The sequence below is a fragment of the Salvelinus fontinalis genome, chromosome 33 (assembly GCF_029448725.1).
Source record: "Salvelinus fontinalis isolate EN_2023a chromosome 33, ASM2944872v1, whole genome shotgun sequence".
NCBI classification, from domain to species: domain Eukaryota; kingdom Metazoa; phylum Chordata; class Actinopteri; order Salmoniformes; family Salmonidae; genus Salvelinus; species Salvelinus fontinalis.
In genome coordinates this window covers 34,485,648-34,506,708 of record NC_074697.1, presented here as the reverse complement: position 1 = coordinate 34,506,708, position 21,061 = coordinate 34,485,648, and the positions used below count along the sequence as shown (strand labels likewise).

The window sequence follows — 21,061 nt, the reverse complement described above, 5'->3', positions numbered from 1 at the left end:
ACTAACGAATAGTCAGTCATCGTTTTATTGATCTATTTGTAGAATAGCCCAGTAAACTACTGTTTTTCCGTGACAGTGTTGCAGTAGGTTGTCTCTAGCGCAAGAGATGATGATCTGCCTTTATATGCATGGGACTCGTTAACCAAAACAAGAAAAAACAAGAATCCTATTACCACCGTTTACCAGGCAACAATATATTCCCGACTTACCGGACGGTGATTATAACAGCTACTCGTCCGTTGTTATTATGTAATTATTTTCTCTGTCTGTTTATCCGTTTAGAAAAAAAGCACGCGATCTGTGTTGCCGCAGCCTCCTGCAGTCTGGTGGTGGTATAATAACAGCCGCGTCTGTCTCGCTCCAGAGAAAGAACCTTAGCACACAAGAGAGAGAGAGAGAGAGAGCCACTCCCACCTGTCGCTAACAGTACATGCATCTATAATTACACAATAAGGAATAATGATCCAAATAGGCTGAAACTATTACGCTCGTTCTTTGGCAGCGAATGAAAAGGTTGTTGTTTGAAGCTCAGACTAGAGGGATGCAACATAACGGATTTAACCACCGAATGTGATTTTAAAGTGTTATAGTCTAGTTTATCATTCATTTGTAGCCTAGGCTAAAGTGTGTGGGTGTACCTCTAATCTTGGGAAGTGAAGCTCTTTGTAATCTGTAACACATTCATGTAATGACAATCGGACATGGGTGATGGAGAAGGCCAGAGGGGTTAAACCTCTGGCTTTCTCATCCAATGGATTTTGAGTAGGAGGCAAGGAGTGAGGATGCAAGGAGTATGCAATTGAGATTCTCCCAGAGATCGAGGAATAGACAGACAGATAAATGAGGCAGTGAGAGGGAAAAAAGGGTTAGAAATAAAGAGCTGGTGGGTTGCGACACAAACCCTTTGTCTAGCCAGGCAGATTAAGACTGTGGCAACAGTAATTACCCGTTTAATCAGTGTCTTGAGTCTTATTTCCCATTCAGATAACAACCCCACCCAGAGGAGCAGAACCACTTACAATAAGACTTTATATAAACAGACCTAACCAGGGGTATACCCAACAGACCTAACCAGGGGTATACCCAACAGACCTAACCAGGGGTATACCCAACAGACCTAACCAGGGGTACACCCAACAGACCTAACCAGGGGTATACCCAACAGACCTAACCAGGGGTACACCCAACAGACCTAACCAGGGGTACACCCAACAGACCTAACCAGGGGTACACCCAACAGACCTAACCAGGGGTACACCCAACAGACCTAACCAGGGGTACACCCAACAGACCTAACCAGGGGTACACCCAACAGACCTAACCAGGAGTATACCCAACAGACCTAACCAGGGGTACACCCAACAGACCTAACCAGGGGTACACCCAACAGACCTAACCAGGGGTACACCCAACAGACCTAACCAGGGGTACACCCAACAGACCTAACCAGGGGTACACCCAACAGACCTAACCAGGGGTATACCCAACAGACCTAACCAGGGGTACACCCAACAGACCTAACCAGGGGTATACCCAACAGACCTAACCAGGGGTACACCCAACAGACCTAACCAGGGGTACACCCAACAGACCTAACCAGGGGTACACCAAACAGACCTAACCAGGGGTACACCCAACAGACCGAGACAGACTCTCTCCATAATAGAGATTTGTCTCATTCAAAATAAGACTTTTATAAGCATCATAATTATGTCTCCAATACACAGGAAGAGAAGACTTCAATAACTATCGCCACCCTTATCTGAACTGGTCTGAACCAGTTCAACCCAGTCTAAACCGGTCTAATTTGGAGGTTGTCTAGCCTCTTCTCACAGCCGCAGGAGCATGCAGAGCACTCCGATTCTGGTGAGAGACTAGAGGTTGTCCAACTGTCTGCTACCAGTCTTCCACCGGTGAGACAGTTTAAGGCCAAAGGTAGTTAACGCTACATTTTAAAAATAGAACAAAGCCAAACCTCCTGGTAGAAAGTATACTTCTTATTGGTACCTTGGTATTCTTCAGCTCCATCTGAATAAGGAAAAACACCTTGCTAAACAAAGAAAGCAGACAATATTTTTTCTGGTTGTTTTAGTTGGATTATTTTGCAGTTTTTTCACATGTAATGTACATACTCTCTTCAGAAGGTTGGGACTAGGATCAGTCCAACATTGTACCATAACGATTGTACTGGAAAAATAGGATTTAGATATGTTCTTCTATACTGTATCATACACAGGCATCCTTCATGTACCATAATTATGATCATCATCATCACCAATTGTATTATTATTATGATTTTAGACATTCCATAAAAAAGGTATCATGCGTGTCATCTCAGTCAGCCAGACAGAGAGAGAAAGTGGGAGAGCGAGAGAGGAGTAGAGATAAGGAGAGAGATAAGGAGAGAGATACGTTTGACTTGCCAACGTTTGATCAGACTGAGACTGTCCCAAATGGCACCCTATTTTTTGATAAAAGTAGTGCACTATTTAGGGTCTATGGTGCCGTTTGGGACTTAGACAATAACAGTACCACTTTGCGTCTCTTCATTACACTGTAATCAACCAATCACTTCTCCCCAAAACAAAACACCTAAGAAAATATCAAACCAAAATGCACTTTTTCAATACATGAAAATAACAGTCAGACATAAACAAACAAACAGTTCAAAGGTCAGATCAGATCCAGTCCAGAGCCACTGTCCGTAGAGAGTTCAGACACTTTCCTGCTGAAACTACAACTCCCATGAGTCTTTGGGCCTGGAACTCTTCTCCAATCCGATCAGTGTATTTGTACCAGCAATGACATCAGTAAGAGCGTCCTTCCCACAGTCACCATGATACGTCAAGGGTTTGAGGGGGATGGGACACCCTGAAAAACCCCGTCTGGGTCCAGAGGGGAGAGGAGGGGTCTTTTTTGCCCCGGAGGGAGGGGAGGGAGTGATTCGTTGTGCTAGCATCTAGCAGGTTAGCGGTTAGCCTTGGCTGCTTCTTTGGCTGCCAGGATGAGAGGAGTCAGACTGGATAAAGGCTTGGCCACCTTCAGGAACTGGTGCTGTGGAGGAGGAGAGGAAAGATAGGTTTAGTTTAATTAGTGGTAAAACTAGTCATGTGGTTTGATGAAGAAACCAACCTTCGGCCTCTCCCTCTCTCCCTCTCCCTCTCCCTCTCCCTCTCCCTCTCCCTCTCCCTCTCTCTCTCTCTCTCTCTCTCTCTCTCTCTCTCTCTCTCTCTCTCTCTCTCTCTCTCTCTCTCTCTCTCTCTCTCTCTCTCTCCCTCCCTCCCTCCCTCCCTCCCTCCCTCCCTCCCTCCCTCTCTCCCTCTCTCCCTCTCTCTCCTCTCTCTCTCTCTCTCTCTCTCTCTCTCTCTCTCTCTCTCTCTCTCTCTCTCTCTCTCTCTCTCTCTCTCTCTCTCTCTCTCTCTCTCTCTCTCTCTCTCTCTCTCTCTCTCTCTCTCTCTCTCTCTCTCTCTCTCTCTCTCCCTCTCTCTCTCCCTCTCTCTCTCCCTCTCTCTCTCTCTCTCTCTCCCTCTCCCTCTCCCTCTCCCTCTCCCTCTCCCTCTCCCTCTCACCTACCTACCTACCTACCTACCTACCTACCTACCTACCTACCTACCTACCTGTAGTAGGTCTTTAGCGCTCCCTCTCTTCTCCACATCCATCTCCAGGCAACAGGTGAGGAAGTCTCTGAAGACTGAGGACAGTTTCTCTGGGTTCTGAAGCTCTGGAGTCCCGTTGGTCGCAATCAGATACAACGCCTAGGAGATAGGACAGGGCAGACAGGGGCCGTTAAGACAGAGAGAGAGACACACACACACACACACACACACACACACACACACACACACACACACACACACACACACACACACACACACACACACATTCGCTCTCTCTCTACCTCTTACCCTGAGTGGGTTCTCATTGAGGTAAGGGGGTTCTCCCTCCACCATCTCTATAGCCATGATGCCTAGAGACCAGATGTCAACTTTAGGACCGTAGGCCTTCCTGGTCACCACCTCTGGAGCCATCCAATAGGGAGTCCCCACCATGGTGCTCCTCTTACTCTGCTCTGGAGTGATCTGGGCACAGAACCCAAAGTCAGCTAGAGAGGAGAGAGAGAACACACATGTTAGAATAGGACATTGCACACTAATGTACTATATAAGACTAAATATGCAATGGCACAGTGGTAGTGCTGCATTAGAACACAGACTATGAGCTCCCTCTGCTGGTCAAATGGAGACACTGCATATTAATGCCCCCATCTCCAACCCTAAGTGTGTTACATACTGAGTTTCACTGATCCGTCCATTCCCAGAAGGATGTTGTCACTCTTGATGTCGCGATGAATCACCTGGTTAGAATGGAGGAACTCCAAGGCCTGCAGACACTGGAGAGAGAGAGAGAGAGATGTACAAAAGTGCTCAAGGCATCACTTTCTGAATTAGAAAGCAGGCCGACAAGCAATGTACACACACACACACACACACACACACACACACACACACACACACACACACACACACACACACACACACACACACACACAGCAGCAGCACTGACCTCTCGGCACACAGCAGCGATCTGAGCCTCGTCCATACATGTTTCCGTGACAACGTCAGTCAGAGAACCTCCAGCCAGATACTCCATTACCACCCATAGCTCCTCCCCCACCAGGTAACTACAGAAACACAACAACCACACCCATGTCACCATGGTAACACCAAATATGACCACTGTACCAGTTCGTCAATGGTAAGGGGAAGATAGAGGGTGTGAGGGACGGTTAGAGTGTGTCTGTGTGTGGAAAAGAAGAAGCCGAAAGACAAGATGAAGATATCTAGTCCTCACAACTAATGTGTGTGTTAACATGTCAATGTGTGCGTTTAGGAGTGTGTGTGTTTGTATACGTGTCTCACCTGTCTAGTAAACGATGTGTGTGTGTGTGTGTGTGTCTCACCTGTCCAGGTAGTTAACAATGTTGGGGTTCTTGTTTTCCCTCATGACCAGGATTTCATTGATGATGAGCTCCTTCTTGGGCTGCTGCTGCAGGTTCATCTGTTTAATGGCCACCTCCTGGCCTGTAGCGATGTCTATGGCTGTATATACCGTACCTGACGCACTGGAGGGAGAAGGAAAGAGAGGAGGGGAGAGAGAGACTTCTTTCATTTCAAAATGAAGAAGTGAAGTGTGTGTGTGTGTGTGTGTGTGTGTGTGTGTGTGTAGTGTAGACTCACCCCTGTCCAATCTTCTCAAAGCGCGTGTATTTCTTCTTGGGGTCTCCCACACTGACTATACTCCCTGAGAGGAGGGAGGAAGGGAAGAAGGGAAGAAGGGAGAGAAGTGAGGTTAATAAATGAAACAGAAAGACAGAGTGAAGAGTCAGAGAGAGAAAGAGATAGACAGACAGACAGGGAAACAGAGAAGAGGCATAGAGGCAGAAGTAGGACCATTACAGTACAGAGACTCTCAGAGATTTCACTTTAAAACCACTGTAGGACCACGGCTGTCAGGGTCAAAGACATGCTGGTCAGACTCAGACAGATGGTGAGAGAGGGAGAGAGAGAGAGAGAGAGAGAGAGAGAGAGAGAGAGAGAGAGAGAGAGAGAGAGAGAGAGAGAGAGAGAGAGAGAGAGAGAGAGAGAGAGACAGTAACAGACAGAACATCTTGTTAGGTCCACAGTAGGAGGTGAGACTGTCAGATTCTCAATTTAACAGAATCACTCAGTAACTCCAGGAGATTGGACAGTAGAGAGAGAAGAGGACCAATCAGATGCCAGGGTTGGACAGGAGGGTAGGAGGGTAGAAGGATGTCTGAGTGACAGTATTGTTTCTTACCAGTAGAGGGAGACCTGAGTACATCTGAGGCATGGAGCATCATAGGATGATATAGTTGAACTAGTTATACACACACCCGTGCACACACACACACACACACACACACACACACACACACACACACACACACACACACACACACACACACACACACACACACACACACACACACACACACACACACACACACACACACACACACACACACACACACACCTCACCCAATGGGTTACAGAGTACACACACCATTCATCACTACAGAGTACCTTACGGCACAATGACAGGAGATGGTACCTGGGATCTGAAACCAGCAGCCAGTGCAGTTCACTTCTATTGCAACTTTCAGACGACCTGTGTGTGTGTCTGTGTGTGTCTGTGTGTGTGTGTGTGTCTGTGTGTGTGTGCGTCTGTGTGTGTCTGTGTGTGTGTGTCTCTGTGTGTGTGTCTGTGTGTGTGTGTGTCTGTGTGTGTGTGTGTCTGTGCATGCGTTACTTACGTAGTTTCTCCAGTATCTCTTCATCAGACATCTTCTTCTTGCGTGTTTTGTCTGCGGGGCGTGGCACGGAGGGGCCAGGAGCAGGACTAGGGGTGGGGCTAGTGGGGGGTGTGATGGCGGAGGTGGCACCCTCCGGAGGTGGGGGGGAGATAGGCGACGTGGCAACGTCTCTGGTGGGAGGAGCTGGGAGGGGATCTATCACAGAACGAGTGTATATCTGAGGAGGGAAGGAGAGAGGGAAAGAGAGAGGAGGAGGGAAGGAGAGAGGGAAGGAGAGAGGAGGAGGGAAGGAGAGATGGAAGGAGAGAGGGAGGGAGAGAAGGGGTGTTGGAGAGGGAGAGAGTGAAAGAAGGGAGAGAAGGACAATGTTAGCCTTCTGAGCTATAGCTTATGCAATTGGAGGTCCACCAAACCAACTCAGTTACAGTTACTGTTCCTTATTTTACTGTGTCTGTGTGTCCCAGTCAGGTGCGCTAAGCTGCTAAATCACCTTGGCAACAGTGGCGCCATGGCAGTAGCCCTGTCTGAGACGCCACTTCAGTTCGGACCGAAAGAAAAGACCCCTCTCAGCCAATCAGAGAACAGACTTCTCTAGGGGATTTCTCTGGTGTGTGTGTGTGTGTGTGTGTGTTTTCTGTGACAACAGAGTGAACAGAGAGGCAGTGTGAGTTTAGTATCTAAATTCAGCCCCCTGCTGCCGCCCATGATCGCCACATACACACACACACTGCTGAGTCTGTTAGTGAGAAGCAGCACAAGGATAGTGTGACTTTATTTACCTTGTCTGGTGCCAGGAGGCTGAGTGTATGTGTGTGGCGTGTGTCTTACTGATTTGGTGTGTTCTGGTCGGGGAGCGACAACAGGAGGGGGCGTGGCCTCATCTTCCTCGTCCTCAGATACGGTTGCTATGGCGGGCGTCTCTGACACAGCCTTGGAGCTCTGAAGAGGATGTGACATCACTTTCAGTTAGCTCACTTTCTTTTCCTGTTGGTAATACTCACTCCTTCTCCATCTCCCTTTCTTCTCATTCTGACTGACTGACAGCCAGGCAGATAGAGAACGTGAATGGAGGAAAATATACTGATTCCCAGACAGTGCAGACAAAGGGAGAGAATGAGGGATGGAGAGGTAAAGAGAGAGGGAGTAGAGCCAGGGAAGAATGTGTCTCAAGGACTGTTGATTGGTACACCTCTCCTCTCCATTTCGTCCTCTGCTCTCTCTTCCACCATCTCTTATCCTCTCATTCTCTCTGTTTATCCCCTATTTTTCTCTATCCCTCCAATCCTTTTTGCCATTCTTCATCTATGGCAGATGCTCTAAACACACATTGATAGTTGAGATATGTTCCTATCAAAATGCACCCTATTCCCTATATAGTGCCCTACCATGGCTCATAGGGCTCTGGTCAGAATTGTGGTGATGGGCCCTGATCAAAAGTTGTGCACTATATATGGAATAGGGGCTCCCGAGTGGCGCAGCGGTCTAAGGCACTGCATCTCAGTTCAAGAGGCGTCACTACAGTCCCTGGTTCGAATCCAGGCTGTATCACACAATTGGCCGAGCGTCGTCCGGGTTTGACCGTCATTGTAAATAAGAATTTGTTCTTAACTGACTTGCCTAGTTAAATAGAGGTTAAATAAAATATGTGAAATGAAATCGGGTGTGTCAGGAGACTTACGGCAGTGTTGGAGCAGCTGTAGTTGTCTGAACTCTTGTCTGTAGAGGAGAAGGAAAACAGGATAAAGGAGGAGGAAACAAGACTAATAGTGTGTGTGTTAACATCTGAATGTGTGTGTGTATACATGCTAGTGTGTGTGTGTGTACCTGTAAAGCTCATGTATTTCTGGCTGTTGTTAGTCTCCTTGGAGTCATAGAATTTGAGAACATCAAGGACAGCCTGAGGATTCTTCTTCTGTTCCAGCTTAGTGATGTTAGAGGTCTGGAGCAACCGAGCCCATTGCTCCGGCATGCCCTACACACACAATGTTAGTAACAAGAGAAAGACGTTGTGTCTGCAGTGGTCAGAGAACTGGGTCATATCTCCATCCTACAGTATCATCCCCCACTCTGCTTCCCTCTCCCTCTCCTCACTCGCTCCATTCCTCCTAACATCTCCCCCTATTACAAGACAGGGAGAAAGAGGCATTGAGGGAGAAAGAGGCATTGAGGGAGAAAGAGGCATTGAGGGAGAAAGAGGGATTGAGGGAGAAAGAGGGATTGAGGGAGAAAGAGGGATTGAGGGGAAAAGAGGCATTGAGGGGGATAGAGGCATTGAGGGAGAAAGAGGGATTGAGGGAGAAAGAGGGATTGAGGGAGAAAGAGGGATTGAGGGAGAAAGAGGCATTGAGGGAGAAAGAGGCATTGAGGGACAAAGAGGCATTGAGGGACAAAGAGGCATTGAAGGAAAGAGGCAGTGAGGGAGAAAGAGGCATTGAGGGACAAAGAGGCATTGAGGGAGAAAGAGGCATTGAGGGACAAAGAGGCATTGAGGGAGAAAGAGGGATTGAGGGAGAAAGAGGGATTGAGGGAGAAAGAGGCATTGAGGGAGAAAGAGGCATTGAGGGAGAAAGAGGGTTTGAGGGAGAAAGGGCCCATAGGACTCTAGTCAAAAGTAGTGCACTAATATATATATATATATATACACTGCTCAAAAAAATAAAGGGAACACTTAAACAACACAATGTAACTCCAAGTCAATCAGACTTCTGTGAAATCAAACTGTCCACTTAGGAAGCAACACTGATTGACAATAAATGTCACATGCTGTTGTGCAAATGGAATAGACAAAAGGTGGAAATTATAGGCAATTAGCAAGACACCCCCAATAAAGGAATGGTTCTGCAGGTAGTGACCACAGACCACTTCTCAGTTCCTATGCTTCCTGGCTGATGTTTTGGTCACTTTTGAATGCTGGCGGTGCTTTCACTCTAGTGGTAGCATGAGACGGAGCCTACAACCCACACAAGTGGCTCAGGTAGTGCAGTTCATCCAGGATGGCACATCAATGCGAGCTGTGGCAAAAAGGTTTGCTGTGTCTGTCAGCATAGTGTCCAGAGCATGGAGGCGCTACCAGGAGACAGGCCAGTACATCAGGAGACGTGGAGGAGGCCGTAGGAGGGCAACAACCCAGCAGCAGGACCGCTACCTCCGCCTTTGTGCAAGGAGGAGCACTGCCCGAGCCCTGCAAAATGACCTCCAGCAGGCCACAAATGTGCTACAACCTAGCCTATGAATGAAAGTTTACGACGTAGGTGCACACAGGTCGAGAGACAAATTTGAGGTGACAGACAGTGACACATGGACAGTGACATTCAATACCGCCTTGCACACTCTTGCCTGCATCTAGCTGATAGTGGGTGTAATCATTAGTCCAATAAAAAACACGAGCTGGTGCACACCCAGAGAAAATGATTTTGTGTGTCGGTGTTGACTAACGGCAAATAAACTATAAGATATGAAAATAAATTGATTCACACACTCTATACATAAACTCGCAGCAATTTATTAGGTAAATCACCAACGTTCCGGCATCACTGTGCCTTCTTCAGGGTACATTTATTTACCCAATAAATGACTGGGAGTTTATATATAGTGTGCGCCTCTTTATTTATATAGCTTATAATGTAATCATTAGTCCAACAGTTGCAAGCATGAGTTTCTATTGGACAAATTCAGGTATGTTTATTCCTGTTTTGTTCTGTATGCTTCTGTTTAAGAAACGTTTTCAACAGAATTGCCGGAATGAATAAACCCCTGATCACGCGTTAACACAGTTTCAAAGCTGCCATGTTGTATTCCTTCCCCATCTCCTTTCACCGCTTCCCTTCGCTTGTGGACTTCAATGCAAAACACAACAGCTGTATGTGACCAGGCGAAAAACCTTTGCAAGCCAAACCGCTACAGTACACACAGCCTACATCGTTGTCACCATATGAGCTAAAGTAAAGTCAAAGTCAGCATAGCTAATAGAACTAACGGGTTAGGAAACCCGCTACAATAATACAGTAACGTTACAGTGTGCAGTCAGTAAGCAGGTACACCGGTGGGCCCAGGTGGCAATAAATTAGTTAAACCAAAAGCTTACCTTGACTTGGAAGAGTTCCAATGTTGTGTTGGATAGTCATAGCCAGCTAGCTAACATAGCATCCTTCTGTTTGAGCAAGGTGTTTTAGTAGGCTAAAAGCTAGCATTTCCTAGCTAACTAAATGAAACTGAAAGTGGAAGAAAAAAAATAACAATCTTTATTTCTCTCTTGTTTCTAAATTTAAGAAGAAATTTGTTTAAAACTGTTAAATTATTTTATTTCTATCTTTGAGTCAACTACTCACATTTTATGCACTGCAGTGCAAGCTGTAGCTTATGCTTTCAGTACTAGATTCATTCTCTGATCCTTTGATTGGGTGGACAACATGTCAGTTCATGCTGCAAGAGCTCTGATAGGTTGGAGGACGTCCTGCGGAAGTTGGCAATTACTGTGGAAGTCTATTGATGGGCATGAGCCTCCTAGGTTTTGTATTGAAGTCAATGTACTCAGAGTAGGACAGAAGCTAGCTGTCCTCCGGCTACAACATGCTGCTACCCTACAGAGTGCTGTTGAGGCTCCTGTAGATCTTCTTTGCAAAATGGTGTATTTTAATAAATTATTTAGTGACGTGATTATATTTAGTTTAGTTTTATCTAAAAAGGATAACTTTTTAAATGTTTGTTACATTTTTTATTTAATGACATTTACTGAGGAGGATGGTCCTCAACTTCCTCCTCTGAGGATCCTCCACTATCCTACACAGGCCATAGTTGATCAGCTGAATCATTGTTAAACACCCTACTAGATACAGACCCTAGATCTCGAGCATGTAGACAGACCCTAGTAGAGTATAGATGTAGAACACATGGACTCACTGTGAACTCTCCAGTGACCGCATCGAAGCCCACATGGATGGTGTGTTCAAAATCAGAAGGCAGAGAGATCTCTGGACGCTCCTTCTTCTTGTTGGCTGAGAGAGAGATAAAGAGAGAGATAAAATTAGGAGAGAAAGGGAGAGAGGAGAGGCTCATGGGAAGGCTAACCATGCAAGCTACCGCAAGGGATCCTGGGGGATTTGGATGTCTGTCTTCCCCCTGGTTACCTCCCTTCGTTGTGCGCGCGCACACAGGACTCACTCTTGTCTCCTCCTCCTGTCAGGATGGACCTGATGGAGCGATCTTTCTTCTTCCTGTCCTCTGGGTTGGGGGGGAGGGGCTTGGAGCCATGGGGGGCGGGATCTTTGCTGCAGGAGCCAATCAGAGTGCTGGTGTTCCTCATGGGCGGGGCTGGGGGCTTGTCCTCAATGTCCCCATTATCAGACATCTTCACCAATTACACGCCGGCTGCTCCTGGAACAACCAATCAACATTAGGTCACAGAACATTACCAGTCTACCAGCCTATCAACTAACATGACAGTAGTCCACTAGCCAATCAACTGTCAAATAATTTAGCCAATCAGCTGACAGGACAACACCAGTCCACTAGCCTGTCAGCTGACAGAACATTAGTACTCTAGCCAATTAGCTGACAGAACATTATTCCACTAGCCCATCAGCTGAGAGAGCATTAGTCAACTAGCCTATCAGCTAACATGACACAGGTAGTAGAGCTACCAGTCCATAGTTGACTAGCTGGCATTCTGTTTGATCTGCAAACACACACATAATTTACAGGCCAGTTTCCCAGAAACAGAGTGTGTGTGTGCACGCTGCAAACACTGACCACTGAGTCACAATCCAGGAAGAGAAAGACACACAACCCTGCTGCCTCTGCTCACAAACTAATTCTAAGAGCCATTGAACTGAGGAGAGAAAGAAACAAGCTAATGACTGGTTGTACCACAAACATCTAAAAACGGCACACACACACAAAGTCATTCACATAGGGGATGTAAGCTTACCTACTATAGTGAATACTCTGGTGGACGCAGTCTACCAAAGGGAACAACTATCTGGGTCAGATACACACACACACAGGACAGTTTTACAGAGTTCACGTCATGAGAAGAGCTTACCAAGAAAAACGTCCAAAAGGACTAATTTGAGGTAGAAAGTTGGAGCACTAAACAAAAAAAGCAGATGGATTTAATTTAGCTCACTTTAATCCACTGTACAGGAGAATAACAGAGTTCATGTCATCTCAATGCAGGAATGAATCATAACTTCCACATGTTAAATAATATGACATTTACATCTGATTTGTAATCATCTGGTACACTGACCTCATCATATCTGAGGGTTAGTGTAACAGAGTTAAGATCATATACTGTAATTCCACAACTTGAAATGTCTCCCTTCGTGTCGCTGAATTGCTAGCTATTCGGTGGTGTAGCTGGCTAAGCAGTTGTCAAGCGGGCAGTCTCTCGTTTGCGAACCACTTGTTAGAGCGCAGTAAGAGGACTGGGACAGTGAAGGAAGCTACAGGACACTTCTATACAGGCACAGTGTGTTACATTAGCAGTGGCTAGGTTCTGTCTAGGTTCTGTCTGGCCTCACCCAGGTCTGTCTGTCTATCAGGCTGGAACTCTGATCTTAGCTTCAGCTTCTGTTTCCTCAGTCCTCCTCGAACTGCAACAGCTAGTCCAAGTCCAAATACCATGCAGTGTGTGTGGGGGGGGGGGGGGGGGGGGGGGGGGTGAAAGAATGTGAGAGTGTGTGTGTTTGGACTTGAGTTCTGTTCTGCTGCCTTTCAGTCATAATGAGGTCACAGCCTGTGATGTCAGAACGAGTCATGGGGTAGGAAGTGGGGTTTGTGGCTCACACACACACGTCATGAAAGTGTGGAACTACAGTATATTTGTCACACAAACACTAAACAGATGTATGAACAAATGCACACACAGTCTACAATCACACACCTCTTCACATTTACAGCTCTGGTGACTAAGAGAGCAGCTGGCCACAAGGTGGATCACACACACATACTGTACTTGATATGGTACTGTAATTCTAGAGCACCTTTGTCACCTCCTCCCTTCTTTCCATCTTCACTCCCTCCTTCAGACATCAAACACATCCTCCCCCGTCTCAACTCCCCCCCTTCTCCCCACCCAAATCCTCCTCTGGCGAGCAGACACAAGGGAGGTCTCACATTTTTAGTTTACACACACAACCCTGTCATCACACATCACCCTACTAACACACACACACACTGAGCAGAAGACTTATAAAAAGTTACATCTTGATCTACGTCCCAAATGGCACGCTATTCCCTTTACAGTGCACAACTTTTGACCAGAGCCCATAGAGCTCTAGTCAAAAGTAGTATGCTATGTAGGATATAGGGTGCCATTTGACATGCATCTCTGGTGCTTTCCACTGACTGAGCTGACGCCATAGATATCAAACAGGGTTGGACTCAGATTACAACCCTGTCTCACCCCTGTCTGAATTTTTTTTCTTCTTTTGTGACCAATTTTAAAAAGTACAAAACACACACATATTGTTTTGTTGTCTGACAGAGACAGTAGGTTAGCCTGTTGGTGTTCCTCCCTGCTGATCAGCTGAATTAGCTAAACCTCCACAGCCAGCAGGGGAGGAGAGGGGAGGCCTCAATACACCAAGCCCAGAAGACCTCACTATCCCTGGTAAGTTGAGGAGACAGAGACCCCCTCCTGGTGGAGCTAATGACTAGACAGATCGAGCCTACGCTCATCGTTTTGTGTGTGTTTGTGTGAGATGACATTTTTTTCAGCAAAAGAAAGAACAATATCAAGAGAAAAAAATTAAGAAAGGAAGCAAGAAAAAGATAAATAGTATTCCTGTCCCACCATGTTAATGAGCCAGCCCCTAGGGCAGAGAGAGAGACTTCAAATGCATATTTTACCATATTTTAAACACACACACACACCAGGTTTCAGTCTTTCATGTAGATGAGAGCAGACTGTTCTCTCTGATACATTAGCTTCTTGGTTTATTTAAATTCTCAAACAAAGTGGAACACAAAAAAGATCGGAATTATCATCATTGTCAGGAAAAGATATCAACGTAATCACAACATAACCATGCTTTTATCATCTAAGAAATATAGCTAGGTCACTGATCTGGAGAAAGTTATTCATGCTTTTATCGTAACTCTTTGTATACACTCTTTGTCAATCAATCACTCCATTGTCTACAGTTAGTTCTAAATGCTGCTGCTCGCTCGGCTTTTAACAGGCACCAGAAAATGTAACCATGTCAGCTTCTCTGGCTACCAGTCACTTTTAGAATAGATTTTAACACTATTAATCATGTTTAAAGCAAGACTCGGTTTAGCCCCAATTCTATATATCAGCCTGAGATCCTCTGGCAGGACACTGTTGACCATTCCAAAGTCTAGGTTGAAAACTTAAGGAGACTGGGCATTTGCCATTAGGGCCCCTAGATTTTGGAATGGTCTGCCAGAGGATTTCAGGCTTGCAGATTCACTGCCTCTTTTTTTAATCCCTGCTGAAGATACACTTTTAGAAAGATGATTTTAATGTAGGCCTTCAATATATGCTTTAATTTGCTATTTTTTTCTATTCTCCTTCCTCCTGTCTTTGTTTATTTGTTAGTACTTTTATTTTATTATTTTATGATGTGAAGCACTTTGTTACTTGTATTGAAAAGCACTATACAAATACATGATTATTATAATAATGACTGTATGAAAAAATAGGACAGAATGCTTATTATTTGAAAATAGGTCGGTTTATAAAGAGAACTTGAAGGTGTGTGTGTGTCCCACTCCCAGGAGTCCCGCAACAGGCCCAAGCAGATGGCAGAGAGGACATGGCCAAACACACAATTAGAGAGAGAGAGAGAGAGAGAGCAGCATAGCATAGCGCCTGCTGGCTGGCTGTGGGGGGAGGGGGGGAGGCAGAGGAGGGTACATTTTTGCATGAGTGAGGAACAAGCCAAGCCTGAACTGGACATGCAGTGAGAGACAGCGAGATATTGAGAGAGAGACAGTGAGAGAGAAACAGCGAGAGAGAAGGTAAAGAGAGAAAAAAAAGAGGTTGTGGTACTGCCATAGCGCACTGTCCTGCCCCTTCTGGTTGCCTGGGGTTACAGTGTTGATGGATGGACAGTGACAGGAAGACTCTCACTCTATTCACACACAATTCAAATGACCAAACTCACACAGACCAAAACCTGAGAGCTCCTGCTCTCGCTCCTTCTATTTCCATCCCCCTCTCTCTCTCACACACACACACACACACACACACACACACACACACACACACACACACACACACACACACACACACACACACACACAGTCTCACTACAGGCACTCCACCATGCAGAACGGATGACAATTGATTCCAAGAGACATACCCCTGTGTGTGTGTGTACCAGCTGGTCTATGATACTGCAGTGTTCTCTCACGCCTAAGAGCAGGAAATGAAGCCAAACAGAGAAAATTAACAACACTCTCTCATCCATGACCGACTGACGACATCACCAATGTCACCATGACGACCTACTACATCACCATGACCAACAAACTATACTGAACAAAAATAAAAATGCAACAATTTAAAAGATTTGACAGAGTTACAGTTCATATGAGGAAATCAGTCAATTAAAGTTAATTAGGCCCTAATCTATGGATTTCACATAACCGGGAATGAATATATGCATCTGTCCAGAAACAAAAAACTTTCTTCTGAAACTCGTCAGTCTATTCTTGTTCTGAGAAATGAAGGCTATTCCATGCGAGAAATTGCCAAGAAACTGAAGATCTCGTACAACTCTCTGTGTACTATTCCCTTCACAGAACAGTGCAAACTGTCTCTAACCAGAATAGAAAGAGGAATGGGAGGCCCCGGTGCACAACTGAGCAAGAGGACAAGTGAATTAGAGTGTCTAGTTTGAGAAACAGATGCCTCACAAGTCCTCAACCGGCAGCTTCAATAAATAGTACCCGCAAAACACCAGTTTCAACGTCAACAGTGAAGAGGCGACTCCAGGATGCTGGCCTTCTAGGCAGAGTTTGTCTGTCCAGTGTGTGTTCAGAAACAAGGACATTTCTAAGTGACCCCAAACTTTTGAACGGTAGTGTATATTTCCTTCATTCTTTCATTCACTGGAGGACATTAAGTGCTTACAATCCAAAGATGCTTTGCAGCCCGGCACTGTGAGAGGTCGGTCCTCCTAATAACTCTAAGTGAGCTTAATGTCAGCTTAAGAGAAAAACACACACAGCAGCCAGCGTTGATAAATCAGTGTATGTTGGCGTCTTAAAAATGTCAACCTGAGAAGGCTTTCAAATACACTTTAACATACACTCTGGCTATGTGTGTGTGTTTCGGAATTGATGATGACAACAGTCAAGATTCCCAGTGTACTCATAGGGCGTATCCTAGTGCGTGTGTGTGTTCAAGTTTATGACTAGCCTTCCTCACCTTTCATCAATGCACTGTGTGTGTGTGTGTGTGTGTGTCGCGGCTCTCCACGGGTGCCTAGAGATATCACAGGAACCTAGTCGCCAGCAGATTCTTAGGGTGGGGTGCATCCCAACATTCTACTGTGGCTCCCCCTTTTCCTCTCCTCCTTGACACTCCATCACCATGACATCATCATGAGTTCCACCAGGCGATTGTTTGAATCACAAAGAAGAAAAAGATCCATCTTCTGTCTCTCTGTCTCCCTTTGCATCGCTCTCTTTACATCTGCTGTCTGTTCGTTTAACCGTGCTTAGAGAGACACTCACACTGACTGCGTTCTCCTTTACCTCTGAAGATTTGTGTGTGTGTGTGTGTGTGTGTGTGTGTGTGTGTGTGTGTGTGTGTGCGCGCACGCGCGTGTGCACGCATTGAAGAGGGAAGGGGGTGAGATGGATAGAGGAGTAGAAAGCAAGGGAGCGAAGCAGAGAGAAAGAGAACAATGCCAGTCCTGAGGAATACTAGGAGCTCCATTATTCACAAAAAACTGTTTGAAGCTGATCCCTCTATTTTACCCCCTCTACCCCTTGCCCTCTCTCACCCTATTTCTTTTTCTCTGAGAAAAAAGGGAAGGGTGTGTGAGAGAGAGAGAATTGAATGAGAGCTGTGAGCCACTGACTAGTCTAAGTACCCAACACATATAATCTCTCTCTCCTTCTCCCCCTCTCTGTGCCTGTCCAGAGTAAACTACAGGGAGAGGGCTGGTCAGTGACCTCACCACTGAACTACTCACTCCTCATATGATAACTATTAAACACAGAGCTGGAACAGACACACACACACACACACACACACACACACACACACACACACACACACACACACACACACACACACACACACACACACACACACACACACACACACACACACACACACACACACACACACACACACACACACACACAGGTATGAGGGTCTCTGCCCACCAGCTGTCTGGCCCTGCCCACCAACCCAATCACCAAGGCAACACCATAAATAATGCATGTTGCAAAGCCTGCTGGGAGCCCAGAGCTGCTCCACCCCCGGGAAGAGGAATGATATAACTAGACAAGTGTGTGTGAGTACAAAAACTTATATAGCCTAACTAGAGAACAAAAGTTCAGCATGGTAGCAGGAGGCCCTTAACTATTCAACTGGTAAATATTTAAACTCCAAGCACTGTTCTGGTTTTATAAATGCATTGTATGCACGCATGGGTGTGTGTATATGTGTGTCTTCATTGAGTATTGCTAGCTGCAGAGCTGTCAGTGATTGTTAGCAGATCTCCTGAGAGAGAGAGAGAGAGAGGTGTAAAATAGCCAATAGCTAGCATGATAGCCAAAGAGAGATCAAATAAGGACTTCTTCCATATTCTAACTGACTATAGCAAACTACCTTTTTGCCACCAAACCTTAACACTAAACTCACACCCAAACTATCCTACTCCAGACAGTTTGTGTTCCGCTGCTCAGACATTGCATGCATCAACCAATGGTTGCATGCCATGTCATAGACTATAACATATGTGGTTAGCTGATACGTAAAAATACCTATCCCGGTTTTGTAAGATCTGGCATGCATCAGCAATGTCTGAGCATGGGAACACAACCTATCTATTTAACACCCAAACCTTCCCTTTAACACCAAACTATCAGACTCCTCAGACATGCCACCACACCGCCAGCCGACCAGATGGCAAACCAGCAGGGTGTGTGCGTGTGTGTGTGTGTATTTGAGAGGATAATGGTTATCAATGGAGGTCATCTGAGGTCGAGAAAACAGCTAAATTAATATAGAAAGGAGGTGAGATTCCTACTGCAGCTGTTCACGCATTCACACTCTAAGCAAGAAAAAAAGAGAGCAAGAGAGAGCAAGAGGACTTAACTACAGGCCCATAAGGTCAGTAGCAGGATGGGAACTTAAAGGATCTTTAAATGCTAATGCAGCACTACCTGTCACTGTGTGTGTGTGTGTGTGTGTGTGTGTGTGTGTGTGTGTGTGTGTGTGTGTGTGTGTGTGTGTGTGTGTGTGTGTGTGTGTGTGTGAGAGTGTGTGAGTGTGTGGAGAGGGAAAGAGAGAAAGGGGAGAAGGTGTAGGAAGAGTAAAGTGAGAGAAAAGGATAACACTTACAAAAGAAGAGGGGAAGAGAGAGAGATTTATAGTTGATAGTATTATTCTTGCTTCAGTGGACAGGTTAGCTCTGATGCCAGTATTCTGTTCTCTACAGTACTACACTAGAAGGAGAGAGCTCAGGGTAGAAACAAATGACGGAAATACTCCCCCCCTCTATGTGTGTCAGAGAGAGAACATACATTTACATTACATTTAAGTCATTTAGCAGAACACACACGCATGCACACACGCACACACACACACGATTAAACCTTGGCCTGGCTAAAGTGTCCAAACCTAAACAGTCTGTTGGGTATAAATACCTGACAGGTGAGAGACAATGCAGCCAGGAGACCACACCCACGTTCTTACTCCCTTTACACCCCCACATCCTCCAACATCTCTTCATATCACATAGAAGAGGCTAATAATAATATTATTACACTGTTTTGCACTTGTACATAACATGCACCCATCCCACTTTCCTCCAGCCATCCAATCACATCTCACTTATTCCTCAACATATTGATGCCAATAAACTTTTATGGGGCACGAAGGTCAATGTTGACTCAGGCACATTAACAGAATTGAGACAAGACCAGTGGTGATAGAGACGACACTAAGGTGGGGCTACATCCCAAATAAAAACACTATTCACTATATTGTGCACTACTTTTGACCAGAGACCCCCAAATAGGAAAAAGGGTGCCATTTGGGATGCAAACTGTGTTGTTTCCTCAACCCAGATTAGCCTAGTCTTCTTGGTTAGCCTGTTATTCCTGATGTGTCATTTATTCAAAGTGCCAAGTCAAACTGAGTGAAAGCTGTGGAGCACTGTCACTAATCAGACAGCTACAGCTACACTTATCTAGCCTACCCTCTCTCTCTGTTTCTCCCAGTCTTTTTCTCTTTCTGTCTGTCGGTCTCTCCCTCCCTCTTTCGCTCTTTTCTACCCTCTCTGTCTCTCTATTCTCTGTCTGTCTCTCTATTCTCTGTCTGTCTGTCTGTCTGTCTGTCTGTCTGTCTGTCTCTCTCCCCCGTAAGTGCTATACGGGATCCTTGGGACGTCCCTACCCTAAACCCTAATCTTAACCCCTAGCTTTACCATACCCAACCCTAACCATTTGAAATGTCAACTTCAATGGGGTAGGGACACCGGAAGGATCGCAAGGATCGGATGACAATGACATTTTTTGCCAATTTTCCTCCAGGCGATCAACACACGGAGTTTATTTCATTCAAATGATAACTGTATATTCCCAAATGTTTCATTCATACCGTTCGACCCTGAAGCGACAGACAACTGGTCCGCGCGCGCGCGCGCGCACACACACACACACACACGCACACGCACACACACACACACACACACACACACACACACACACACATGAGCTCCACCACCACACACATAAAGCACCCCGTTCCTTTCTCCCGGGGGCAACATCAGTGTAACGATAAATCTGTGTCGCGGCCCCAAGTCCAACCACTGATATAGCTACTGTATGTACGTTCCCTTTCCGTTACACTGGAGCGCGGTGAGCACGCTCCTCCTGTCTGCCTGGTGGTAACAGTCCTGTAATGTACCGGTAAAGGAAGGTAAAACTAAAAAGACTGTCATGCCCGGTTCTGTCTGTGGATAAAGGAATAGGAGAAACTCACCTCTCGTCGTGTCTTTTGAAAAATTCCTGATGGCGATCCGATCTCTTTGCCAGCACTCACACACATGCATTCGCTCAAATCGCTTCAGTTTTTTCTTTCTGCCCAATTTGCCAAACCCTTCTTCTATCGCTCTGCCCAGGTTCTGCCAATCCCTGGCTATTGTTAGATACACACCACCCTGCTACATAGCAACGCCCGCCCACTATACTCGTTTATAGAATGCCAATGGTCAGACTGAAGCTCAGTCGTGTGCTTATTGGTCTGTCTGGCTGTTTGTTTGACTGGGAGGTGAGGTGGGTCTCACCATGAGTTTCACCGATTACTTTTTGGGGCTGCGTCTCAATAGTATATGTATATTGCTTCCTATCCTTGTGTTCTCTCCTTGTGTCCTTCTCTCATTGGGCCCACTTTATTCATCTGTAGGCTACAGACTTGACAGGTGCAAAGGTCAATCACTGTGCTGGATTTTACATTAGCCTTAACCAGATTTATCAGCATCATTTATCATCAAACTAATCACTGAATCTGCTGAA

General features: G+C 45.8%; 1 protein-coding gene across 2 annotated transcripts; it reads right to left on the bottom strand.

Annotated features, from left to right (window-relative positions):
• Positions 1 to 2,071: 2,071 nt before the first annotated feature.
• LOC129832099 (serine/threonine-protein kinase PAK 1-like) lies at positions 2,072 to 20,705 on the bottom strand. Of its 2 annotated transcripts, none has more exons than XM_055895867.1 (14): positions 20,529 to 20,705; positions 11,495 to 11,707; positions 11,234 to 11,328; positions 8,159 to 8,306; positions 8,013 to 8,050; positions 7,163 to 7,273; positions 6,335 to 6,551; positions 5,238 to 5,301; positions 4,961 to 5,122; positions 4,564 to 4,681; positions 4,291 to 4,390; positions 3,906 to 4,102; positions 3,618 to 3,755; positions 2,072 to 3,054 (listed from the first exon to the last, which is right to left on the bottom strand). In XM_055895867.1, exons 2-14 carry the CDS (start codon positions 11,679 to 11,681, stop codon positions 2,968 to 2,970), a joined length of 1,662 nt encoding a protein of 553 aa, XP_055751842.1. In that variant the 5' UTR covers positions 11,682 to 11,707; positions 20,529 to 20,705; the 3' UTR covers positions 2,072 to 2,967. The 2 variants fall into 2 exon arrangements, with proteins under 2 accessions (XP_055751842.1, XP_055751843.1); XM_055895868.1 differs by having other exon boundaries at positions 11,495 to 11,701.
• Between the last annotated feature and the right edge of the window lie 356 nt (positions 20,706 to 21,061).